At 42.1% G+C, this 27,439-nt stretch overlaps 1 protein-coding gene across 1 annotated transcript in view; it reads right to left on the bottom strand.

Moving 5' to 3' along the window:
• LOC140128236 (complement C3-like) overlaps window positions 1-25,155 on the bottom strand; it is a 76,779-nt gene extending 51,624 nt beyond the window's left edge. The window contains exons 1-19 of the mRNA XM_072149792.1: window positions 24,929-25,155; window positions 23,176-23,362; window positions 22,200-22,362; window positions 19,118-19,188; window positions 18,933-19,024; window positions 15,239-15,318; window positions 13,929-14,016; window positions 12,647-12,749; window positions 9,578-9,698; window positions 8,781-8,896; window positions 8,032-8,181; window positions 7,420-7,632; window positions 5,551-5,739; window positions 4,955-5,104; window positions 4,060-4,189; window positions 3,550-3,624; window positions 2,408-2,608; window positions 1,390-1,504; window positions 1,081-1,172 (exon numbers count right to left, since the gene is read on the bottom strand). Coding sequence (XP_072005893.1) covers window positions 1,081-1,172; window positions 1,390-1,504; window positions 2,408-2,608; window positions 3,550-3,624; window positions 4,060-4,189; window positions 4,955-5,104; window positions 5,551-5,739; window positions 7,420-7,632; window positions 8,032-8,181; window positions 8,781-8,896; window positions 9,578-9,698; window positions 12,647-12,749; window positions 13,929-14,016; window positions 15,239-15,318; window positions 18,933-19,024; window positions 19,118-19,188; window positions 22,200-22,362; window positions 23,176-23,362; window positions 24,929-24,993 — 2,401 coding nt within the window. The 5' untranslated portion in view covers window positions 24,994-25,155. The remainder of the gene's footprint in view (window positions 1-1,080; window positions 1,173-1,389; window positions 1,505-2,407; window positions 2,609-3,549; window positions 3,625-4,059; window positions 4,190-4,954; window positions 5,105-5,550; window positions 5,740-7,419; window positions 7,633-8,031; window positions 8,182-8,780; window positions 8,897-9,577; window positions 9,699-12,646; window positions 12,750-13,928; window positions 14,017-15,238; window positions 15,319-18,932; window positions 19,025-19,117; window positions 19,189-22,199; window positions 22,363-23,175; window positions 23,363-24,928) is intronic.
• Between the last annotated feature and the right edge of the window lie 2,284 nt (window positions 25,156-27,439).

Below are 27,439 nucleotides of genomic sequence, written 5' to 3'. Positions count from 1 at the left end.
ATATCATTACATGGAGCCCAGCACCGTACACCTACTTGGATGAATAGGTAGCAGTAGTTACATGACTGACAATCATCAGCGCATGGCAATGGCCAAGATGAAGTAGAACACGGATCCTTCCGATCCACAGTAGTCACATCAGTAATCGAGACAGTGACTGCTTTTGCTTCCTCATCATAAGCCTCAGAAAATTGGGTTAAAACCCAAATATGTTTCCACAAAAACCTTAGCATGAATTCAGTTCAGGAAAGCTCCTCCAACACAAGACGTCAGCAAAACCCTAAGACACCTTGTAAAACTATACTGCACAAGCATGTAGTTCTGAAGAGAAAGTTATCTCACAACATTGAACTTCAGTTTAATGTTCTGTCCCTAAAACTGGAAGAACTATGGAATAACTATCTGGTGCAAATAACATCATTCTAGTCCAAAAAGGTTCTTTTTGATATTCTATACTTAGGATATACCCTCAATAATACGCTGGTGGTATATGGCTTCTGGAATCTTGAATGCTCATCCAACTAGAATATCTGCCATGTAGTAGAAGCACCAGGAAGGCCACCTCATGCAATGTGCAGTGTCCGGTGACTGCAGCTCAGCAGAAGCACCAGGAAGGCCACCTCGAGCACTGTGCAGTGTTTGTGTCCGGGGACTGCAGCTCAGTAGAAGCACCAGGAAGGCCACCCCATGCACTGTGCAGTGTTTGTGTCCGGGGACTGCAGCTCAGTAGAAGCACCAGGAAGGCCACCCCATGCACTGTGCAGTGTTTGTGTCCGGGGACTGCAGCTCCAGGAAGGCCACCCCATGCACTGTGCAGTGTCCGGTGACTGCAGCTCAGACTCATTCAAGGGCCGTACAATCATTCGATTGTAAGGGTTCCAAGAGTAACCCCACACCTATCACTCATCTTGTCAATAGCAAATTTATGGAAACTTCCTGACCCCTAAGAAAGAAGTCATTAGAGAATTACAAACCCTAGAATAAGGTAGCCCCAGGCCCCTAGAGTCTTTCCTACAAGAGCTTCCCCCAAACATTGTACAACAGAAATATTATTATTCCAACGCAGGCTCATCTACTTACCTTTATTTTCGGATATACTCACAGCCAACAGTTCCCATGTGGTAATGGTGTCCTTTAGGTAAAAATTCTGCAGAACCTTTGTAGAGATACCGCTAAAAAAATAAACACCATGTTAAAGGAGTTCTCTACACTCTCACCAAATGATAAGGACCTTGACCTTCAACTTGGTATAGTACAAAGAGCATAGAGCCATCTGTTGCCAGATTTGTTCTCACTTTATATGACAAGCATTATAGCTAATCGAGTGTTTGCCACCCATCAATTCATAGGACGTACATTTCGATTCCTAACCTATCCCTTTTAACTTACTCTATTACTGTATTAGGTTTATCTTCCATTTTTACAATGTTCCAATACCAGCTCTCCGGAAAATCACTCCTAACCAAAATTTCAGCATCCGGAATATACTCAGACTCTGTATCACCTGTAAGAAAGAAACCCATTCAAAAGGTTAAAGGGGTATAAAGGTTTTAGATATTTATGTCAAATCATTGTGTATGTAAATATTATTCTTACATTTTATTGGCTACAATTAAAGGGGTTGTAGAGCATTAGAACTGTATGCCCATTTTCTTCCTAGGGTTGTGGCCGCTCCCGTGTATGCCAGACCTATTGTCAACAGGAATAACGGCAAAGAAAGAGTGCAAGTATGTGCCCTCGTTCTCCCTTGTGGGCTGTTCCAAAATTCACCTAAAAATGAAAGAGGCTGCGCATGCGCAGAAGAACTTAAATGGCATATGTCAGGGTGATTTCGACCGTATGGGCCGTTGGTTTAGTGTCCCAAATATCCCTTTAGCATGTCCCTCTGTGAACTGAAAAACAACCTTTATGCATACCTCAGTCTGGAGTTCTCCACATCTGCGCAGTCACATAGTAAAGCCAACATACCACACCCTGGCGTGACTACAGATCTACAGTGATTATAGCGCTTGTGCAATGAAGTCAGGGTGTACTGCTCCGTTTCATTTATTACTGCCGAGGCAAGGAAATGGGTCCAATGGGAGACAGAAGGATTAGCTAAAGGGCGATTTTGTGTCCCAAATTGGCCTGACAGGGTTCTTAGATCACGTCTAGGTGTATCTGAACGTATCTAACATGGCAACATTTTAACCCCTCCGACACCTTATGGCAACTATCACAAACTAGGTAAGTTGATATTGCCCAAAATTTTTGATAACTTCTAGAGATATTACATTTTATATATTCTGTCACTAAATAACATATGTAAACAATGTCCCCCACACATCCTGGGAGGGGCTGTGCCATTGCTTTTGGAAGAAGCATGTTTTTACAACCCCATTAATATCCTTGCCCCATTGGTTCTCACTTCTTTCTAGGTCGGAAGTTCCCATCAGCAGCTTCTCCATCTTCAGTTTTTGGTCAATGTATCTGCAGCATTCCAAGAAAGCCTTCACACACATTTCTCCTTCCTGAATGAGGCGGGCGCGCCGATCACACTTGTGGCCCATCGGGTTGCTAAGCATGCCATCATTGCAGCATTGCTTCTCCAGGTCCCTGTAGCTAGAGGCTAAATGATAGAAGAAATAAGTGAATTCTATGTGAGATAAAGTATTAAAGGCATGCAAACTGGTCAACAACAACTACTTTGAATTGTTAGGCAGAGTGTATCACAGGATGGAGTGATAGGACCAATAGGCTTTGACACCAAGCCTGGTCTTTCCAAACTTCAAAGGGCACATGAGTAGTGATGACCAGACCCATTAAAGTTTGGATTTGGCAAAGTTCGTCTAAACCAGAACTTGAGAAACCTGTTTAGGTCCCGAACCCCCCAGTAACACCCGTGATCGGTGCTAAAACCGATTGTGGGTTTTAACTGTTGAAATGCCGTCAGTGGCCTTTAAATCAATACAACATGTGTGCGCCGGCAGAAACACTGTAATTTAATGGGATTTTCTGTGGTTGGCATCGTATAACAATATGTCTGGCTAATTTGCATGAGAACTGCTGTAAACTCTACTATGCTACTGTTATAATTTATTTTATGCAAAGTGGCAAGTATTATTTTGTGGATATTTCGGTTTAACAGGCCCACTGGTATTTGTTTGGTATCCACCCATTAACCCATTTATAGGCACCTGGACTTCTCTGTAATAGGACCACTATGTCTCTCCTTCTCAGAGAAGTATTGGTGTAGGTCCACTGGGATTGTTATGTCATACATAACAATAATACACATAATACTTTTTCTGTCTTGTTCGGATTTAGAATTTAGGTCTAGAAATGGGGTTGTGGAACTTAAGTTGACATTGGGAACAGTAGAAGTAATCAGCAAGCAGGAGTCAGGAACAGACACTCTTCAGCTTTAGAAGGCCCCTTTAATGGGTTTGGTTGGGGAAAGTTATTAAGAGAGACCCTTTCTTTTCAGAATCAAGAGACTACAGGTTCTCTATGGCCCAGGAGCCCAGACTAGTCTTTACACAAAGCTATTTATCATTTGAGGTATCTTACCTTTCTGAGCTTTGATTTCCATTAGAGCCGCCGATGTCCTTCTTCTACGTGTCTTGGTGTCCTTACATGACTGAACTAAGAATAAATTAAGATATGGGATATGACAAATGTTGATATTGAAGGACAAATCCCCTAACAATGAGATAGCATTAAAGGGGTTTTTATGAGACTAGCAATAAATTAGGGACGGGCTGGGGCGGGCTTTTAAAAAAAACTCGACTCTCATCCACTGTCGCTCCTGATGTTCCATGCCATGGTCCATCTGATCCAAGCTCTGGGAGCTGCTGGCCGGCTGTGGTGGCCGACTACTCCCATCCATCCCTGTCTCTCAGCATTGTAGGGCATTGAGAGATAGTGACGGATGCTCCCAGACCGCAAATGGGAGCACGGATCAGACGGACTGCCGTGCGGGACATCAGGGGCAACGGCGGACAAAAGTACACATTTATTTTTTTAAAAGCCCGTCCCTAATTTATTGATAGTCTTGGATAAAACAGCATTAACAATTACCTGATCTCTCTGCAGTTCTCATGCCATAATTTGTGTTTACAGCAAGCCCAGCATCATAAAACACTCCCATGTTATCAGCTCCGCTCCCTGGGCTACATCCAATGTCAAATTTCTCCACAATGTCCCATATCTGAAATAGGAATAAGAACCTGTAATCTCGGATGTCATCTTTAACATTTCTTATAGACATAGTAGAACTCGAATAGAGCATTATCAGTTTCTTCCGTATCCTGTATCGGGCTTCAGAAGTGAAAGATGTTGTGCCGTCTTGACCGGATGGAATTTAACACCATAAACAAGCCAAACAGGACAACCCTTTTACTTTCATTGAGTCACTGAGCAACTTAAATATTACAGTGAACACAAACATCAATAAAATGCCCAGTCCCCATAATCTGCCCCTCTCCAAATCAATGCTGGCGTCTTCTACCAGATCCTAAGCTTTGCTTTAATTTTTTTTAAGGGATACACCTTCTTAAGATGGAAATTCAACATCTTATTATGAAAACTAATAACCTCAACAAGTGGTGGTACTCATCTTTGGATGTCTAAGTCAAGATAAATGGTAAACAACACATTTGTAGATAGTTTTCAAGCTGTAAGACATGGTGTGAGAGTTGGTATGCCTGTAAATATTGCCACCGGTTTTTAGGCATTTCCGTCTCACACACCACTTTGTGCATGACGGGCAGAGAACGGGGTGGGCAAAGACAAGAATCCCAGGGCCACTGCATTTACTGTAGTCTCCACCCGAAAGCCAGCAGAATGGACAACCACCAACCAATTTATAAAGTCCGACCCAGCAGAGATTAGGGGCGTTTTAGTGAATCCGACAGACCAGATCTTAAAAAGCCAGTCTTAATACATTCCTACAATAATATATACAGGTCCTTACCTTGCTTTGAGTCAGCTTATATTTGCTGTTTAATGCAAAGACACCTTTATCCACTGCCACCAGTCCAACAGTGGCATTAACGTCCGCTTGCAAAGTCAGTTTTATTTGATCTTGTGGCCTTCCCGAGTCCCTTTCGCCTTTCAGCAACAGCTAGGTAAAAGAGTTGTAGAGTGTAAAATATTTATAAAATCTGCTTAAAATTTTTTACACATTTCCCACCAAAATGTATTTATTTGCAGTATCTATTAGAGGTCTTGTTTTTTGTAGGCTAAGTCATATTTATGCACCTTATTTTCATTATATTATTAGCGGGAGTTGTGTGGTTGAGGTGAGAATTTTGGCCAAATTCTGGATGTTAGTGATATTGATGCCATTCAATTACAACCATCTGTACAAATGGCAGCAGATGAGGAGATAAGAGAGGGGAAGATGCGCAGGTTATTAATAGTTGATAGATGGGGTTGCAAATATGACTGAAACAAGAGTTTAGAAAAAATTATGGGGGAAAAGGCATTTAACCACGAAGAGAAATATATTCCCGAAAGAATATAACCCCAAAGAATTCCAATCATGTCTTAATGGTTTTATTATCTTACCGTTCCCATACATCTATCCACCATATCCACCCACAGGGAGTCGGATACTATCTCTTTGTCAACAAAGTAATAGGCAACAATACGGAAAGATGGCATGAAGTCCTCAGTTATATAGAGCTGCATGGTGACCAGGGCTTGGTTTGTCCGTTTCATTTTTCCCGCCCTCATTATTCGGCCCTTGTTTAGGATCTGGAAAAAATAGGTTAACAAAACAAAAATCAATCTCTCTCTCTCTATGAAAAAAGGCAGTGCAATGAGGAGTTCAGTGTGAAGATCCCAGCAGAAGACCTAGGTGTGGTATTGCTTGTACTAGGACATTATTTTTATTTATTTACTCATATTTTGTACTTGTATGGTCTACAGAGCGCCCCCACCTGAGTCACTACACAATTGCTACCACAGGGGGCTTTACCAAGAGCTGTCCTGATCAAGTTGTCTCCACCAAGAAACAGGATATTGCTATTGATGATCAACATGTGGCCTCCGTTCCCAAGAAGCTGATTCTAGTACCAACTGATTAGCGGTAGGAAGTGATTCCAGACTTGTAGGGCTATACTATTCATACAGCCCAGGGCCCATGATGGTCTTAACCTACCTCTGTTTTTCTACATCAAACAAAGCAGTAATCTTGTCTCTTCTACCTTGATGTTTGAATTACTGGCTGGTTGTCAAATATTTGTGACCTGGACATTGCCCCCGAGGTTATGTATCTTTCACTAATGGCTAGCTGGTCTCCTTTGACCTTTTTGCTGCAGTGTTTCAGTCATTAAGGAAAACTGTTGCATTGGCCTATTTGGAGCTTGGGGATAGATGACTGTGTGTTTTTTTCTAATTTTTTCTTCCCTTACTACCTGGTAGTGTGTGGAGGTACCACGATCCACTTGGGGAACTTGGTTAGCCTTTACATTTTTCCATCTCAAAAAACGGCTGGACACTTAATATGTTCTGCCCCCCCCTTGGCCACCTCTGTCGTGACAGAACTGATAGGATTTGTTAACACAGTTTACTGCTGGGCAGTGGTAGAAAACTTATAGCATGCATGCTCGAGGTGGCAGTCAAAGCCCTTTCCAATTGCATGCAGGCCGTCTCCCCAGAACAGAGTTCACCATACAGGACTCAAAGCATCTTTCTACAGGCCCAGGAACCCCAAATCATGCAGCTTGTGCTATTTTAAAGTGACACAACCTGGGGTTCCTTATGAAAAGTGAGACGGTATAGACAGGGTCGGAATGGAGCTATTGGTGCTCTTGCTCCAGTCCTCATGATTCTTCATGTACAGGGGCCCTGGAGGGAAGCTACAATTGTAATCCGAACTTCCTTATCTTCTTTCAAGGATATTGGTGTCGTAGAGGTCGTGGATATCGTTACAAACCGTGACATAAATTGTTATGTTAGTGTTGCAGTTTGGGCACTCGGTAAAAAGTTTGCCATCACCATACTAGGGTATACTGGGGGATGGGTTTTGAGAAGAACAGGCTTTGGAAGCCAGTCCTTGTACCTCCTTCGTTAGTAAAAAAAAGAGCTGCCTCTTCTGGATTTATGGGGGCTTTGTCACTCGGAGTGAGACAGTTCTCCTGCTACTCTCGGGCACATGGTAGAGAAGGCATCTGTTGGGTATTTGTTTATGTAAGTTTTAAGAATGTGTTAAATTTAAAGATCTGCTAAAAAAAAATTAAATACTGAAAAAAAATATTTTGAATTTGATACTTGTATGTTGGCAAATCTGATCTGCCCTGACTATGACCATCCTGCTACCAACTATTCTTGGTCGTGCAACTTTGATATCCAAGTGGTGTCGGCCAAACTGAAACCTCTTTGTAGTTAGTAGTCAGTGTGGTTAGGCAGCAATTCTTCCTGACATTCACTTACCAGGTAGGTGAAGTGTGTGATCTGACTCTGGACTTTGGCATCGCTATTAAAAATATTAAAGTTTATGAATAATTGTTTTCTGGGTTCTTGGACATTATTTTCAATGCCGATGTGGAGGTAATTGTCCTGTCCGCTCATTGGTGTATATGCGGTCACGGTTATCTCTCCAGATGCCTGCAAGTTGTTGTGTAACTGAGGAACAGCTGTTTTTACCTATGAGGAATTGATATGAAAGAATAGTTTGAGAATATCACAGTATTGGTAATATTATATGGCATGGTTTGCGCCCTACTAGTGCTGTACTTCATCTGTATACTAAACACAGACAATAACATATCTAGTTTATAGAAATTTACGTTTTATTGAGGAACCCATCAAATGTCTAAACAAATATACATCATTGTTGTTCATTGCTAACATCATTGTTCACCATTGAGAAAATCCTCTCGTAGGCTGCAGTGCAGCCTGTGGTCATTGCTAGCGTTTCTGCCTCCCATAAAACTGCTATCAAATTTTGAATCCTTTCAGAGTTGGGTAGAAATTGGCTCGATATATAGGAAAATACTTCTGTGATGAACCAGAAAATAGTATGACTAGCAATAAAAGACTCACGGTTATCTTCATAGATTTGTCTTTCAGCGCCGTATTCAATTTTAGTCTCGATATTCCATCGTCTTGGGTTTTACCATTTACTTTGTCTTGGTTTTCAACCACCACCGGGATGTTTTTTGCAGGAGATCCATCTGGATTGGTTACCATAACCTATATGGAAGCAAAAATGATAATTAAAAATGTGTATTGCCTGCGCTGACCTTTGCCCTACGACGTAAGCCAAGGCATGATGAACCTAACATTCTGCATGGATTATCAGACTGTTAATTCTGTAGATTAGAGACTGTAGAGTAGACCACATGTACTATTTTGGAGACCAGGTCATTCTGTACTGTAGAGACTGGGGCAGATTTACTTACCCGGTCCAATCGCGATCCAGCGGCGCGTTCTCTGCGCTGGATTCGGGTCCAGCCGGGATTTATTAAGGTAGTTCCTCCGCCTGCGCTGAAAAGCATCGGAACGCGCTGGAGTTCACCGGCTCGGGCTGAGTGAAGGTAAGTGCAAGCTCTGCGACAGATTTTTGGTTTTAAATGCGGCGTTTTTTCCGAATCCATCGGGTTTTCGTTCGGCCACGTCCCCCGTGGCATGCCACCGCCAATGCGCCACAATCCGATCGCGTGCGCCAAAATCCCGGGGCAATTCAGGGAGAGTCGGTGCAAATCAGAAATATTCGGGTAACACGTCGGGAAAACGCAAATCGGGCCCTTAATAAATGACCCCCACTGTGTAAGGGAAAAGGAATTACAAACCATGAGATCGAATGGCATTCCAGGCTTGAAATATCTCGATGTCCTGGTGAAGAGAATTTTATATGGAGATTTCACTATGTAAATGTCGTTCAACTCAGCTTCCACAAAGTCGCTGCCTGTAATGGAAAAAAAATAATGTATTTCTCTCCTATTCAATGTATTTATTCTTGACTGATATATTCTATCCAATACACAATGCCAGCTTGTAGTATTCGGAAAACCGACTATCCTCCAAAACATCTTGAAGCATGCTCCCTCAAAGGGTTCTCTGCTTGTTGGATTACTTCCTTAACAAACTAATCACAATGTATCCCTCTTGATAGAACTCAATAGATCAGCTGTGACCAGGGGTGACTTAGTGTTGGGATGACCAATTGACCGAAATAAGGTAGTGCCACATCACACAAAGGGAGGGCGTTTAGTACTTCCAAATTTCCGAATATGCACCTGGTAGAGGTTGCCCAAGCGCTGCAAAATCGGAAAGAGAGACAATCTTTGTAACCATATACTTTCTGAACCTCTCTGCTTACTCCAAATTCCCTAGGAGAACAGATGACACTTGTCCGCATGAGGAGCTGTGGTGTTGTTGGGTATTAGTGCGATGGAAGATGGGATGTGGTAGTGGACCGTATGTTTGTTACTGTTTTACATTTGCAATAATATGTTAAAGCCCTTTTAATCTATCAAGGTTAGTAGCTAAAATATATCTAGATTTTACATCCATGAAGAAATTTAATTTTCATTTTTCATTAACATTTTGAAATTAATTACATTCCTATAATGGTCAAAATTCTAACCTGAGTCAGTGATGACTGTCACCGAAACGTGGATTTTGTACTGCAGCAACATTTCTGGATCGTTGAAAGGTTTTATTAGGTGGTTACGCAGTAATTTTACTTCTCCTTTTCCGTCAGTAATCTAAACAATTATAAAACAAAACATAGGAAAGGATTTAAAGGCAAAGTAACCAGAACAGGAACACGTGGGATGTGAGGGCTTCCAAATTGATGCATATGTCCCTGACTTTAATCTGTGTGGACACCTGGTAGTAGTTGTCCAAGCACTGCAAGGGTCCTGTGGATTGAGAGATAGTCCATACAACCATTTACATTCTGAACCCCTACACTTACTCAAAATTTCCTAGTATTACATTGGTTTGCATTAGGAGTTCCACTCTTGTTTGGGTCCTAGTATATTATTTCAAGTGGTGGTTGGCCCATAGGTGGTTCTCACAGAGAGTTCTAAACTGTCTCGTCTTAAAGGAAACCCACCACTTCTGATGGTGGTTATAAGTTGCAAATGCCGTGCCGGCGCTTATTTTCGCTATGTTTTTAAACCGATATAAAGCGTTTAAACTCTTTATTAATCTTTATATACGAAGTGGCTGCACCGCACCATGGTACGTGTTCGGCGCACCATGCACGTGACCACTTTGTGCGCCTGAATAGGAAGTGGTTGAGTGCATGGTGTGCCGAGCACGGACCACGGTGCAGTGAAGTTACTTGTATATAAAGATTAATGAAGCGTCTAAACGCTTTATATCGGTTTAAAAACATAATGAAAGTAAGCGCCGGCACCAGCTCACCCTGAGCTGGTGCACGGCATTTGCTTCTTATAACCACCATCGGAAACCCCTTTAACATACATTTTTCTAAAAGATCTGATGAAATACTACATAGACCCTAACACAATATTGCAAATTATATTCACTCAGAAAACAAGTACATGCAGGGTAGTTTTAGGGTTTATACATTAAACATTGACTTATCGGATTTCCTTCTTCCAGATCTTCTTTGAGGTGCCCCATAAGAACTTTTCCCAGCAAGAACTATATTCACCCTCATTGCGTTAAGGGACAGTTGTCCTGAAGTCCCATTGAAGTCCACAGTGTAAGGCAGAAAACAGATTAATGTCAAATTTATGGTTAACACCGCCATGAAAAAATGATCATACTCCAGATAGGTGACAATTTTCCCAGGTGTGGACATCCCAGAATGTTAAACCCTGTAATTCTCAGTGTAATTGCAAAGCAAACAAGAACCAAACCTCAGACTCTAGAGGTCTCAGATATTATATTACATATTCAGGTAAAATTATGACTTGTAAGGAGGGGTCACCGGAAAAAGTGGTTTCCACAATCCATAAGAATCCTCAGATAATCGTAGGAATATTTTAAGACGGGCTCATTGTGCACTGGCACATGAAATGCCAGAAATACTAAGGGCTTCTCTCCTCTTAGTATTCTGGGAATCAAATTGATGCTCTAACCAGTGCCAGTATCCCAGTGATCCGTCTTGAGCCCACACTGTGCCCTACCCCATCATGGCCACTCTTCAAAAAGTGGCAAGATTAGAAAAAAGTGACAATTTCCTGGTCTTCCACCAGACATTGCAACTACATACTACCTTGTACACCAGAAAACTGGTTTACCAATAATGATAATACAATATATATTGAAAGTTCAGCCTTTATACATACCATCATAGTTGGCAAAACCCCAAACAGTATTTCAGGATAAACAGCTTATGCCAACACTCCCCCATAGTGAGTGTGATGCGTATGATAAGGGGGTCGATTTGGTTTTGCTTGAGATTGAGACAACTCTGAACTGAAATTTGTGGCCACCTATCCAACAGCTAAAACTTGGCCAAAGCCGGGTCATGAAAAAGGACAACGGTCACATGAGTCCTAGCGAATCTACAACAAAATGTCTGAAAGAAAACTGTGTTGTTGTTGTAAGAAACCAGACCACAACCTACAGTCATATAAATTTGCAATAGTGTAGACACCCGCTCAGACACGTCCTGTCACCAGAACAATCCTTCGGTGCATGGAAAACTCGAGGTCTGTTCATAGATGAAAGAATAACCTCCAGCACTTCCATGAAAAATCCTTTATTTCAATTGCTTCTCATATCATCCATTTAAAACACAAGGAAAGTGATTGACGCGTTTCGGCTGAAGCCTTAGTTCTGATCTGACATATGATGGGACTATTGCTCTATTTGAAATAACCTGCCCCTTTCATCTGGCTGGTGGGGGAGTAGACAACCTGCAAAACTTAACAACTTTAGACTACACATACAAAACAAAAACAAGTCCCACATGATTATACTGTTTTTATCTACTTTCAGCAACTGAAAGCATATGGTACTTGTTTTTTTTTTTGTATGTGTAGTCTAAAGTTGGTTTTAACTATCACAGTTTGTCCACGCCCCCACCAACCAGATGTAAGGGGCGGATTATTTTAAATAGAGCAATAGTACCATCATATGTCAGATCAGGACTAAGGTTTTGGCCAAAACGCGTTGACAAGTGTTTTTAATGGATGATGTGAGAAGCTATTGAAATAAAGGGTTTTTCATGGAAGAAATAACTTGGTGAAGTGCCGGGTGTTATTCTTTCATCTATGAACAGTCATATAAATGGTTTGTGGGATCAGCTACTCTGATCTCAATGAGCTGAAGCAATGTCGTAAAGAAGAGATTCCTGAATTCCTCCAGAATTAATAATATAATTCAGGGCTACTAGTTCCTACTGTAAGGCTGGTCATATAACATATTGATTCATGGGGGACACTTTGACTTCATTTTTGATAAATAAATACTGACCTAGTGGGATCGGTTTTGTAATATTTCGGGATGAATTTACCTAATTTTCACAGATTTTTTAAATTCTTTTATCCCCCTCAGAACACAATTCACAGAGGGTGACCTTTCTGTATCTCATGACTGCACATGATTCTCTTCATTCATTTCAAGATTTATGTTTTAAATAATGTGATTAATTATTGAGTGATTTCAGCAAATTGTTTTACTTTCATTTCCTACTATGGTGGGAATTTCCCTAAATCGCAACTTTTTTTACCTCGATTCTCTGTAGTGAGTCTGTGAGAGTTATTCTTTGATCCTCTTTCTTCAGATTAAAGATAACAAAGGCTTTCCCGTTAACCGGTTTCTGATACAGGTATCTAAAGATTGGAGAGACCTCAGGTTAATTGTGGATGAAAAGCTACAAATCTATCTAAAATAGTCACCAGTTCCCACTAGAATAGAGGCCAAATATCTATGTCAAAACATAATGTTTTGTAGCCAGTATTTTGGAACCCCACCACTAAAACTTCAACCTACCAAAAAAATGAGTGGAGGGAGCACAGAGGAGTATTAAGGGAGTGCTGGTCATATATGTACACCATGGGGGTCATTTACTAAGGGCCCGATTTGGGTTTTTCCGACGTGTTACCCAAATATTTCCGATTTGCGGCGATTTCCCCGCGATCGGATTGTGGCGCATCGGCGCTGCCATGCACGCGACGGAAATCGGGGGGCGTGGCCGAAAGAAAACCCGATGGATTCGGAAAAACCGCCGCATTTTAAAAAAAAATGTGTTGCGAAACTTGCACTTACCATCACCAGGTATAGGCCGGTGTACTTCAGGGCATTCCAGCGGGCCTCGGGGAAATTCAGCGCAGTAGGACGGCGGAGGAACTGCCTTAGTGAATCCCGGCCGGACCCGAATCCACCCCAGAGAACGCGCCGCTGGATCGCGAATGGACCGGGTAAGTAAATCTGCCCCCATATCTCCATCCAATGACTGGGAGACTGATAGAGATGTCTAAGTATATAGATAGATGACCCTTGCCAGTCCTATAGTCCCTGCCTCTCAATAGGGTGTTGTATATCAGTGACCCATGTCTATGGCTTCTAACCTAGTCCAACCAGTCCCCTATACTGCACTGACCAGGATAAATTATTCTGAAATTGTGCTGTTTATAGATATCACAAGGTTTCCAGAACATTGGACTGTATGGAAGCTTTAGAGCCATTGTCTTCCATATCTTTTCCTATAAAATGCATCTTCATATTGATTACTAAGTATAGAAATGGACCATTGTTTTCCGGTAGTCCCGATTCTCCACCCATAGATTATCTTGGCTCTTTCTAAAACCCTTATAGCATCAAATGGATGGGTCTATCCACTTTATACTTTTCAAAATCTGGAGACCACTCTTAATCATATAACGGGACATGTGGAAATTATATATCTTGCAGATCATCGAGAACATTATTTTAATTGGTCCAACCGTACATCATCCAACGTCTCCAATCCATAACATTAGTCTTTAAGTTAGTCTGAATGCTTCACTTACCGACTTTCAATTGTTACCATAAATTCCTTATCGTCAATGTACATGAAACCTTTCTCCGCCTTTATACTAACTTCAAAACTTGGTAGCACTGGAGGGAAAAAAAAGATTAACAGAAATAATGTAGTATATATATTACTAAAGTCCTCCCACTTTCCCCCTCAAAAAGGCAAAATGCAATTCATCTACAGAACTTTCCGTAAATGCCGGTTCAGTAATATGAAGCTCTAAAAAAAAAAAATTCCATGTTTTTCAAAATGTGTTCATTTTTGATGACGGTGGATTTCAAAATCTGGATGACATGGGTGTAATCCTATGAGCCAGGGCCGGCTTTAGGGGCTGGCAAATTGGTCATTTGCCCAGGGCCCCCTGTCCTGAAGGAGCCCCCTGGGGGTGGACATTTGTGGGCAGAGGATGTATTGTTCTTTTAATACCCCTTGGTTGGATGCCTGGGTGATGATGCTTATCATCTATCTCCTATCTATCTATCTATCTATCTATCTATCTATCTATCTATCTAATCTATCAATCTATAAATTGATCTTCTATCTCTCTTCTACTGTGTATATCTCTCATATATATCTATCATATATCTTTCTATCTATATATAATCTACTTTATATTTCTGCATCTACAAATCTATCATCTATCTATAAATCTATTGTCTTTCATATTTATCTCCTATCATCAATCTACCTCTCATCTCTCCATCTCCTATACAATTCTCCTAGAATACTAAGGGCCCAAATCACGTTTTTTCATTGGTTTTCCCCAAAATTACCGATTTGTGCGATTTGCCCTGGGTTTTTGGCGCACGTGATCTAAGTGTGGTGCATCGGCGCCAGCATGCACGCGACAGAAATGGGGGGGGTGTGGCCGTCGGAAAACCCAACGGATTCGGAAAAAACGCCGTATTTTTTTTAAAAAAATGTGTCGCTGGACACGCACTTACCTGCACCCAGGATAGCTTGGTGAACTTCAGTGAAGTCCAGCGGACTTCAGCGCAGCAGCGACACCTTGTTGGACATCGGGCATACTGAATTGCCAGAAGACCCGAATCAGAGAACCCGCCGCTGGATCGAGAATGGGCCGGGTAAGAAAATCTGCCCCATTCTCTTACCTACTACTGTGTGTAACTACAACATGTTATTATTGTGCAGGGCTAAAGGAGCCTCTTACTGACTGTGACTGTTCATAAAATTCTTTTATTCTGTGGTCCCATTTTTAGTTTTGCCCAGGTCCCCACTTTGTCTTAAACGGGTCCTGCTAGGAACTCTCGACATCCATTGGACTAGAAAAAAATATCTTCTTACCATATTCTTTCACTTCAAAATGTGCAGTGAACTTTTCGTTTGAGCTGTCATAGAATGCAGTGATGTTCCAAATGCCAGTTCTGGGAGGAAAAAAACCGAGATCAGTATCTAGACATGTATAATAAGATAGTACAGTGGCCCAATAGATATTTATGCGGTTATGCATCTAAAGTGAAACCCCAGAACAAGGTTAAAGCTCACGATGTGTAAGAGTGCGTCCACCTGAACAACCAAGATACACAACGCTCCGACCTTGACTTGTACTATTTTAGCATTTTTCAGCCCAAAGAGGGTCATTTACCTGAGGTTTAATCGAGATTGTGAAAGGGTTAGCTCCACCTAGACAACTGGTATTTATTTGATCAATTAGGTTATTTGGAGAGCCAATGGATGACCTGGACAAATGCTACATTTTCCGGCTTTCCCGAAATGGGCTGATTCCTTATTAGGACAAACCAAAAAATGCTTTATTAGGGTTATTAGGTCACCAGGAGACCCATTTTTAGAACTCCCCCAGCCCCCACAGAGCATAGTACATACACTGCTAAAGTGTTTTTGTATAAAAAATAGGTTTTACAGAAAAAAAAAACATGTTATATTGTACCTTGCTGTGTGACTAGGCTCTCGTCCCCTGGGAGTGGCTGGAAAGGAGTAGTCCCCCCCCCCCACCCATGGGAAACTGCTCCTCCATGTGACCATTTCAAATAAATGAATAACTCCCCTCACTCAGGATTGGCTGTAGAGGAGCAGGGGGCGTCGCTAAGAAAGTGATGGGTGTTTTCATGTATTTGAAAAGGTCACATGGAGGAGCGGTTTACCAGTGGTGGGGAGGGGGGGAGAATGCTACTTTCCAGCCACTCCCAGGGGACGAGTGCCTAGTCTCACAGCAAGGTACTATATAACATGTCTTTTTTTCTGTAAAACCTATTTTTTATACAAAAACACTTTGGCAGTGTATGTACTATGCTCTGTGGGGACTGGAGGAGTGCTAAAAATGGGTCTCCTGGTGACAGGTTCCCTTTAAACAGGTTTAACATCTTCAATCCCTCATCATTTGCACCACTATACAGTATAGATAAAGATATACAATTAAAGATCAATTGCTCCCAATTCCTCCTTAACCCTTTAAAGGAAACCTACCATCAGAAATCTGCCTATTAAGATAGATCTGATGGTGGTTGGCTGGTAAAACGCTAAACTCTAATGTATTTCTACCTAATCCTCAAAAATTTCAAAATTAAACTACATTTTATTTAGCAAATATGTTAGTTATCAGCAGAGGCTACTGGGGCATGAAGAAGCCTTTCCAGGTAGTGGGAGGAACGGCTAATCCACGCCCAGAAGCCCCTGCTGATAGAAAGCATATTAGCTAGATAAAGTGTAGTTCAGGAAGTACTTAGGTAAAAACTCGAGATGAGCGAGCACTAAAATGCTTGAGTGCTCCTTTCGAATAACGAGCCCCATTGAAGTCAATGGGAGACTCGACCGTTTTTCAATGGGACCAAAGCTCTGCACAGGGAAGCTTGGCCAAAATCCTGGAAACCTCAGAAAAGGATGGAAACACCACGGAAATGGACAGGAAACAGCAGGGGCAGCATTTGTCACTAAGAGCCAAAAATGACGTTCGCAAGTCCCCCTGCAAATTCGTCACAATGGAAGTAGCTGCACTACTAGTGCCAGCGAGCCCAGCCACAAGCAAATAAAAAAAAAACCATATTGTAGCCCTAAGAAGGTCTGTTGGGTTGTTGTAGAATCACTCCTGCCTAACAGTAAGCTAATAGAACACCCTAACGCTTTCCCTGACCAGCAGCAGCTCTCTCCCCAGCGGCATCCAGACACAGAATGATCCGAGCAGCGCGGGCAGCGGCTAGTCTATCCCAGGGTCACCTGATCTGGCCAGCCAACCACTGCTATCGACGTGTAAGGGTACCACGTCATGCTGGGTGGAGTGCAGAGTCTCCTGGCTTGTGATTGGCTCTGTTTCTGGCCGCCAAAAATCAAAACGGCGGGAGATGCCATTTCCTCCGAGCAACGAGCAGTTGCGAGTATGCTATTGCTCGAACGAGCATCAAACTCGGTCGAGTGTGCTCACTCCTCTCTAGTAAAAACAGATATGGACTCAGCATGTTACTAGCCACCTACCATCATAGGTATATCCTATAGGTAGATAGGTAGATCCACCTTAATAGGTAGATTTCTGATGGTAGGTTTCCTTTAATGTTTTTGCGTTTCCATTTTTCACTCCCCAAATTTAAAAATACATAATTTTTTTTTTATTTTTTCCATGTACAGAGCTGTGTTCATAGTCACAGTATTTAATATTCCAGGGGCTGTCCTTGGAAGCGGGAAAAATTTTTAAATGCAGTAAAATTGGCTGAAAAACGCATTTGCAACATTTTGTTGTGGGCTTGAATTTTATGGCTGAGCGCCCCAAATAACATGTCTACTTTATTGATTGGGTCGGTGCGATCACGGAAATACTACATTTCTATAGGTTTTATTGTGTTTTAATGCATTTAAAAAAAATTTAAAATTCTGTACACAAAAAAAATTCTTCATTTTACTATCTTCTGGCGCTAATAACTATTTTATACTCCGGTGCTGATGTTTTTTATTGCTACCATTTTGAGGACTGTGGCCTTTTGAGCACAAAATTTTTATATGATGCATAATGGCGAAAAAGTAACATTTTGGACATTTGGGTGTGATTTTGCGTTATGGGTTAAACGCTGGAATAACTGTTATTATATTTTGGGATGCGGCAATACCTAACCTGTTCATGATTTAGTTATTTTTAAATCAGGTCATGGGAAAGGGAGGGGATTTTAATTTTTAGTTTTTTAATTAATTTATTTTTTTTTACTTTTGAAAATATTTTTTTTTACTATTTTTCAGGCCCTCTAGGGTACTTTAACCCTAGGTTGTCTGATTGTTCCTATCATATACTGCCATACTACTGTATGGCAGTATATGGAGATTTTACCGATCACGTATCACAATGTGGCACTTTGTAAGACCCGAGGCTGTCATAGCAACAGATTACATCATGAGGACCGATGATCTAAGCCTGCGGGCTTTTATCACCACTGGCAGCTTTGCCGGCGGCGATCAAAGGGTTTACACCTGAAATTGGTGCTAGCACTGACCATGGGTGTTACCGGTGAGTGTTTACAGTAATTTGCAGCAAACACTCAACGTGCATGGAGAGGGCTCAGCCCTCTTTAAGTTGTTGTAAAAGTATTAATAATAATTCCTGTATTTTTTTTATATAAAGCACACAGATTACGCAGCACTGCACAGCCCATGGGGCTCACAATCTAATCAACCTACTAGTATGTTTTTGGAGTGTGGGAGGAAACTGGATGACCCAGAGGAAACCTACACAAACAGGGAGAGAACATACAAACTCTTTGCAGACCTGGATAAGACTTGAACTCAGGACCCCAAGGCTGTAGTGCTAACCACTGAGCCACCATGCTGCCCAAATACTAGAAAAGTACTAGTAAAGTTAAGCACTAGGGTCGAGCAGACACATTAAGGTTTCACAGGAGTGAACAAAAATTAATGGTTTAACCAAAAACATTTTGGTCAGCATAAGTGAAACGATACGACCTTTATAGGACATTTATCTCATTTGGTGTGAACATTTCAAGACTCAGCTTAACCAATTGGTCATGTTTGACATTTCACGTACGTTGCTAGTTCAGGCAGCTCATAATTCTTTGAGATCATGCCCAATTTATCAGGGACCCATTGATTTCTGAAAGTAACAACACCCTCCGGGTTCTGAAAACAAGATAAAAACATGTTAAAAAATACAAGACAAACAAATATTGGAATAGGTGAATGGGATCGTGAAAGGTCACAGTAAAGACTCACCAATATCTCAAATATCACACTCTGCTTTGTTGGCTTCAAGACGTAGTTCAGGGGGTAAACACGATACATAACTGGTGAGATACAAGATCATCTAATATAGTAAGGATTGGGAGAAATTGATATATAACATGTCTACCTAATTAGCGACCCTGACACCACAATTAGTTTTTTAGCTGGCGACAGGTTTCAGAATCCTATTCTATGCTGATATTAAAAATGGCTTTGTCGGCATTCTGAATACTGCCACTACTTTATAAAACGTTATTTCATTTTACCTGGCTCCCTGCCAGTAGTGTGTGGTTAGTCCTGGGGAGGAGGGCCAGCAGAGAAGCTTGTGTCTCAGTCTCCTCTGTCTTCACTTCCTGTCCTCCAGACTCATCCAGCTCACTACCCTCTCCCTGTCATGTGCATTGAGAGGGGAATGGTTTGGAGGAGAGAATTTATATGAAGAGACTAAGTCATTGGCACACAGGCTGCCCCCCCCCCCCCCATTCGGGTAACCCCTTTTTTCAGGAGCAGGAATTTTTTGATCATTCTCCTGTCATGGTGCCATCATCTCTGTCCAGATATATTGATGACATTTTGTTTATATCATAGGGTCTGGTGACTTATTTGGAGGTGACATCTATTTTTTACCTACCACCCCGTGAATGGTACCCCCCGAGTGTGTGTGGAGCTTTGTTATTATGGCAATTATAACGTCTTTGCTACCCACTTAGACAGCTATATATTATCATAGGGGTTATTTATACCTCATCAATATTTTTGAATTGAGTGTAAATTTCATTTAGAGGTTTAAGTTATACATAACAGCTATTATATATTTTTTTTGGATACCATTCTGGGGTTATTGAGGGTCATGTTTGTGTAATCAGAACTCTCACTGCCAATCACTATGTGTGTGGGTGGGGTAATCAGGACTCTCACTTCTAATCACTGTGTGTGGGTGGGGTAATCAGGACTCTCACTATGTGTGGGCAGGGTAATCAGGACTCTCACTGTCAATCACTGTGTGTGGATGGGGTAATCAGGACTCTCACTGTCAATCACTGTGTGTGGTAGGGGTAATCAGGACTCTCACTGTCAATCACTGTGTGTGGGCGGGGTAATCAGGACTCTCACTGTCAATCACTGTGTGTGGGTGGGGTAATCTGGATTCCCACTGTCAATCACTGTGTGGGTGGGGTAATCAGGACTCTCTCTGTCAATCACTATGTGTGTGGGCGGGGTAATCAGGACACTCACTGTCAATCACAGTTTTGGCGGGGTAATCAGGACTCTCACTGTCAATCACTGTGTGTGTACGGGTAATCAGGACTCTCACTGTCACTTACTGTGTGTGGACAAGGTAATCAGGACTCTCACTGTTACTTACTGTGTGTGGGTGGGGTAATAAGGAATTGCACAGCCATTCACTGTGTGTGGGTGGGATAATCAGGACTCTCACTGTCAATCACTATGTGGGTGGATGGAGTAATTAGGACTCTCACTACCAATCACTCGGTGTGGATGAGGTGATCAGGACTTTCACTGTCTATTACTACATGTGGGTGTGGTAATCACGGCTCTCCCTGCCAATCACTATGTGTGGGTGGAGTAATCAGAACTCTCACTGCCAATCTCTATGTGTGGGGGGGTTAAGCAGGACTCTCACTGCCAAACACTCCGTGTTGATGCTATTTTTGTATAGAGAAGATACATACTAATTAATAAAGTTTTAATTCAGTTCAATGGGAGCTGCATTGACTGAGAAAACCAAGGGTTTTGGCAGTTAGTTAACTAGAGCTAAGATTCCTAAAATCAGAAATAAGATGGCATCATATAAACCTACATTTTACTATAGTATTTTTGCAACAGTTTAAAATAATAACCCTAATCCACAAAGCTCTGCACTATGCTGCACCTCCCTACCGCATCAGAGTCTTTCCGCCAGCCTGTGCTCGTCGTCCACCATTGATTTTAGCTTATTTTCTTTACTTATTTGAAATCTCCCACTCTCATCTCCAGGACTTCCCCGAGCTGCATAAATTCTCTGGAATGCTCCAACCCGGATTATCAGATCAATACCCAACCTTCAAAGTTTCAAACGTGCTCTTAAACCCATCTCTTTAGGCAGATCTATCACACTCTCTAACTGCTTGAAATCTCCAAACTCTACTCCAAAGTTGTCCTTCTCCCATCTGTTATCCAGTAGACACCAGATACCAATCTATAGGCTTCTCTGCAGTCACATTGACCTTGCAGCCCCAGATAACATATTGAGTAATTACTGGATCAAGCAGCATAATGTATTTATTAAATTATTTTTATTCTGTTCCTTTATGAATAATGGCTGGACCATTATACAATCTCTTATACCTTCTGTGCCCCTACCCCCTCCCTCCTCATTGATAGTTAGCTCTTACGAGCAGGGCACTCACTCTAGGACTCCTAGGACTGTTTTTATTCTGTAATGTCTTATTTTATTTGTATATATTCCTGCCTAATCTGTAAAGCGCTACAGAATCAGATGGTGCTATATAACTAAAGATTACAGGCAGTCCCCCACTTAAGGACACCCGACTTACAGACGACAACTAATTAAAGGTGGACCCCTCTGCTCACTGTGACCTCTGGTGAAGCGCTCTGGATGCTTTATTATAGTCCCAGACAGTGTCGGACTGGCCCACCAGAGTACCAGAGGATCCTACGGTTGGCCCTGGCTCAACCCAATACTGAACCCCAGAGGGCCCCCAAATTGATTTTCTCTGGTGGGCTTAAGGAAACCCAGTCCGACACTAGTCCCAGACTGCAATGATCAGCTGTAAGGTGTCTTTAATGAAGCTTTATTGATAATACTTGGTCCCAAAACAGAAAAAATTTTGAAAGGACATTTGTCACTGGGGCAAAAAAATTTTTTTGTCTGGAGCTACAACTATAAAAGATACAGTTTCGACTTACACACAAATTAAACTTAAGAACAAACCTGCAGAACCTATCTTGTACATAACCCAGGGACTGCCTGTATTATTATCAAGTACATTGGAAAGCAAATGTTGTCCTGGGCCAAGGGATGTACAAAAATGCAGCAATTGTTTGTTACCTTGAGATCCTGGGGTGTAGATAGTTTTATCAGTCTGGATGAAGATGTATCCACTATGGAAGGACATGAGGAGAACCTTCTCCAGTTTGCAGTTGGTTGATATCACTTGCACAGATACATAATAGGTTTTCTTTGCTTGAGTCAGGAGATCCTCAGATTTAATCTTATTCGCGAAACAATAAAGTTACATTATTCACTTATTTTATGTGGCAACACACAAGCACATACACAACACAAAAAAACTTCTGACATAACGAGAATCTCTATACTGATGTCAACAATTGACACCTTATGATATCTGGACAAAACTTTGTCTCCATCGCCACAAAGACTTAAAAGGTGACATTGTGGGAGGTAAAATATTTTATTGCATAATTATTGAGCATGAAAGTTCAGAGACTTTCTTAGTAATAATAAATACTAATATTTATGGGATAAATACTCCCTCTCTTGAGGGATATATGTCCCTATAGACGGCTATGGCGCCTGGGTTCGCTATACGTTATATAGATCCTGCTCTGTCTTTGGCCGTAACAATGGCCGTGCAGCACAATTTCCTATGGAGAGGGGAGGGGTGAGCAGGCTGGGTGGGTATATGTTATGCTGCAAAAGCTGTATTCTCACTATGCACTTGAACTTTGCATGTTCTTCTCAGTGAAAACTGCTTGCACAGGTATTTAAGAAGTGTCTGCACTGAAGGGGGCACTCCAATGCGCCAGATTTATCAAGCAAAGTCCAACAGAAATGTGTTGCAAGCCCCAAGCTAAAGGTGCACCAAAAAGTGGTGCACTCTGTCGGGGCAGTGGAGGGAGGCGCTAGATTCATGAAGAACGTGCGTCAGAAATATGGCGCCCCTTGCACTATACACAGGCAACTGCATATAGTACAGAATGCACTTTTCTTAGTAAATGTGCCCCAGTGTCTATAGAAATCCCCATTCAATAACCTTCCATTTTTTTCCGTACTGATAACTTACCTGTATTGTGGTTGTTCCCAAGAAATCATTGCTGTTGTTTACAAAGACGGTGCTATCAACATATAACTGTTTCTTTAATGGAAAATCTTGGACTTTAATTTGGGCCTCAAATCCAGAGTTGTGTCCGTCCAGTACAATGGTTTCCATGGTGTCTGCCCGGAGGACGCTGGGAGTGATCAAAGTGCATCTGTTCATGGAGAAAATCTGTGAGTGGGTGAAGTGACCGCACACATGTACATACAGCCCTGGGTAATGTAACGCTGCTGATGGGTTCCCTTACTAGACACATCCCCCATTTGTGTCTGAAGACTTAGGCCCATTGCCCACAAGTGGTTCAGTAAATCCCACACATACATGGAGAAATTTTGTAAGGACAAAGTCACTTGTGGGTGAAGAACTTTAGAGGGAAGTGTTCCTGGGTCTAGAATTGACCTTCTTTTGCTGGGAGCGATGAGCACACCCAAACTGCAATGTTCATACTAAACTTTGCGGTTTGGGTCCCCGAGTTTGGCTCAACCCCCCTCCACTGCGGGCACAGATCGGGGGCAGTAACTTTTTAAATGTTGTTGGAAAAGTTGCCAGCAGCATTTAAATTACCTGTGGTCACACTCAACAGCACCTGCCACCACCACAGGGGCAGCCATTGAGAGGAGGATCATCACTCCCTGATGGCCCCAAATTTATTTTTTGATAAAACAGTCTAACGGATGCCTATCCAAAATAAATGCAAACCAATGAGGTCCAGGACTTCAATCAATATTTCAATGGATCCATTACGCTTCTGTTATTATCATATATACAAGATTTGTCCAAAGGGAATTTGAAAAGATTTGGTCTTTTGCCTGAAGACGGCCATATTGGTGCTGTATAGATACGCGCATCTTCAGTGTCAATAAAAATTACACAAGTGAAAAAAGAGGAGTGGGATGGGTAGGTCACAGGATAGCTAATAGTGAAAGTCCTCTGCCATACAAGAGGGACTATGGGGCAGATTTATTTATCCGGTCCATTCGCGATCCAGCGACGCGTTCTCTGTGTTGGATTCGGGTCCGGCCGGGATTCACTAAGGCAGTTCCTCCGACGCTTCGCTGAAGTTCCCTGGAATGCACTCAAATTCACCAGCCTATTCCTAGTGACGGTAAGTTTAAGCTCCGCTACACTTTTTTTTTTCAAATGCAGCGGTATTTCCGAATACAGCGGGTTTTCGTTCGCCCCCCCCCCCCCCCCCGATTTCCGTCGCGTGCATGCCAGCGCCGATACGCCACAATCCGATCGCGTGCACCAAAATCCCGGGGCAATTAAGGGGAAATCGGCGCAAACCAGAAATATTCGGGTAACACGTCGGGAAAACGTGAATCAGGCCCTTAGTAAATGACCCCCTATGCGTTATATGTTCACCAAAAACAGAAGGTGGGCAGTTGGATTCACCCTATAAAACCATGTAAGATTGAAGGTAAATTTGCCTTTGAATGCAAAAAAATCCCTAAATATGACCCCTAGAGTAATGCAAAATGACAGTATAAAAAGGAACTCAAAAGTAGCAACAAGAAATTGCAAATTTACAGAAGCATAAAAAAAGTTATGACTCTTCAGTTTGACCCTAAAAAAAACCCCAAAAACTTTTAAGAATTCAGACCCTAAATCCATTTCCTTCCTTCACATTTCATAAATTTTCCACATTTTGTTTTGTTACTCTGTACACTTAGACCTAATGAGAAAATAATTTTAGTTTTGATAAGTAAGAAGTACTCACGGTGGTTGTGCAGCGGAGCCGGTGAGATAGGACAGCAGGAGGAGATACACAGCTCCGCTCTCCATGATGCCACCAGAGACTGTGCAGAGGGAGAGGATTTATAAGGTCGGTCGACTTCTTAGCAAACAAGACTCCAGCAAACAGAATGAATCTGGGAGGCTGATTTGTTCCAGTACAAAGCTCATGTCACGTTTACAGAGGAATTCCTGCCTGAATGGGATGAGCAATCTCTGCTAGATAAATGATAATATCTCCTGAACCAGAAGAATAGATGAGGCAAGACCAAGGACGGAAGCCCCAAGGCTCCAATGATGAAAGTAGCACGGCGCGGAGACAACTTGCTTACATTGGCAGCCACTGTCTATGGCTTCCCCTGTGTTCAGACTAAAATATATGTAGGAACTTACAGTACAGGGGGTCCCCGATTTAAGGACACCCGACTCACAGACGACCCCTAGTTACAGACGGACCTCTATGACCAATAGTGAAGCTCTGGATGCTTTACTGTAGTCCCAGACTGTAATAATCAGCTGTAAGGTGTCTGTAATGAAGCTTTATTGATAATCCTTGTTCCTATGGCAGCACAAAATTTTGAAAATCCAATTGTCAATGGGACAATTTTTTTTTTTTTCTGGAGTTAAAATTCTAAAATAAACCACTTCTGACTTACATACAAATTCAACTTAAATACAAACCTAAAGAGTCTATCTTGTACGTAACCCAAGGTTCTGCCTGTATATTCAGAGGGGTGAGTTACGGGGGACAGACTTCATCACACCTTAGTCCTGACTTCGGCCTACCCTGCTTGCTTAGAAGTGTGTTGTGTCGGTTTGGACTACCCTTATAGTCTGTTATGAGTGGACCCCTTCGCCACACTCAAACCTACCCAGCATTGATCGCGGGTGTTAGCCTCTAAATGCCACTAGTGCTGCCATTTTCCCTTGGATTTTTCCCTAAAATCATCGCTTTGCCAGTGGTAAAGACCTGCACCGAAATGGCTCGTTACCAGCAGGAATTAGCGAAATATGAAATTCTGGCTGAAGTCTCCGACTGTCTCTGATTGTTTCTGTTACTGATTGTCTCTGTCTGTGTCTATCTGTCTCTGACTGTCTCTGCTGTTTCTGATTGTCTCTGTCTCTGACTGTCTCTGACCATTTCTGTCTCTGAGTGTCTCTGAATGTCTCTGTCTGTGTCTGTCTGTCTCTGACTGTCTCTGACTTTCTCTGTTTCTGACTGTCTCTTCTCTGACTGCCTCTGTCTCCAGTTTTCTTTAATTCTCTCAATCTCTGGCTGTCTGTGAATGTCTCTGACTTTCTTAGACTATCTCTGTTTCGAACTATCTCTGACTGTCTCTGTCTCTAACCCTTTCTGTCTCTGAGTGTCTCTGGCTGTTTGGGCAAACCCTGCACATTCTACTTTGTGAATCTTCGGATTGTTCCAGTGAAGTGTAATCTATAGGGTCCTATGTGCAGCCATCATGTGAGGTGCAGAGCGACTCGGCATCTGCTGCATCTTCCACTTTTTGGAAAGTAATTGGAAAATTGTGATGCCATGAAGACTTGGAGGTTATTACATAATTTGGTCTCGGTGCTCTCACCTTGATCCAGCAGCCTCTGTAATCAGTAACAGAATATATTCGGTATATAGTCGGAGGGGAGTAAACAGTTCCCAGATACCAGAAGTCAGAATCAACATTGACTGGAAGCGACGAGATAAAAGATCGTTACACAATCCAAGCCGAGAGCAAAGGAAAACAGAAAGTTACATTGTTTTACTTTGTATCAGCACATTCCCCGGTTTTGGTAGAAAGCTCTCAGGAGGTGATAACAGACAGAAGAGAATAGAGGATTAGGTGGCCGGGGGCATGAGAGAAGTACAAAATAAGGGTCCCAACCAATGTACCACAACCAGAGTTACAGAAAATCAGTTTTCAATAATACAAAAAATTCTTCACATACAGCTCAGTACTACTACTCCTATCCTGTATATATGGGCACAGCACAGTACTACTACTCCTATCCTGTATATATGGGCACAGCACAGTACTACTACTCCTATCCTGTATATATGGGCACAGCACAATACTACTACTCCTATCCTGTATATATGGACACAGCACAGTACTACTACTCCTATCCTGTATATATGGACACAGCACAGTACTACTACACCTATCCTGTATATATGGGCACAGCACAGTACTACTACTCCTATCCTGTATATATGGGCACAGCACAGTGCTACTACTCCTATCCTGTATATATGGGCACAGCACAGTACTACTACTCCTATCCTGTATATATGGACACAGCACAGTACTACTACACCTATCCTGTATATATGGGCACAGCACGATACTACTACTCCTATCCTGTATATATGGACACAGCACAGTACTACTACTCCTATCCTGTATATATGGACACAGCACAGTACTACTACTCCTATCCTGTATATATGGGCACAGCACAGTACTACTACTCCTATCCTGTATATATGGGCACAGCACAG

The sequence above is a fragment of the Engystomops pustulosus genome, chromosome 4 (assembly GCF_040894005.1).
Source record: "Engystomops pustulosus chromosome 4, aEngPut4.maternal, whole genome shotgun sequence".
NCBI lineage: Eukaryota > Metazoa > Chordata > Amphibia > Anura > Leptodactylidae > Engystomops > Engystomops pustulosus.
The sequence above is the reverse complement of the archived record's forward strand: the minus strand, read 5'-3'. Positions and strand labels throughout refer to the sequence as shown.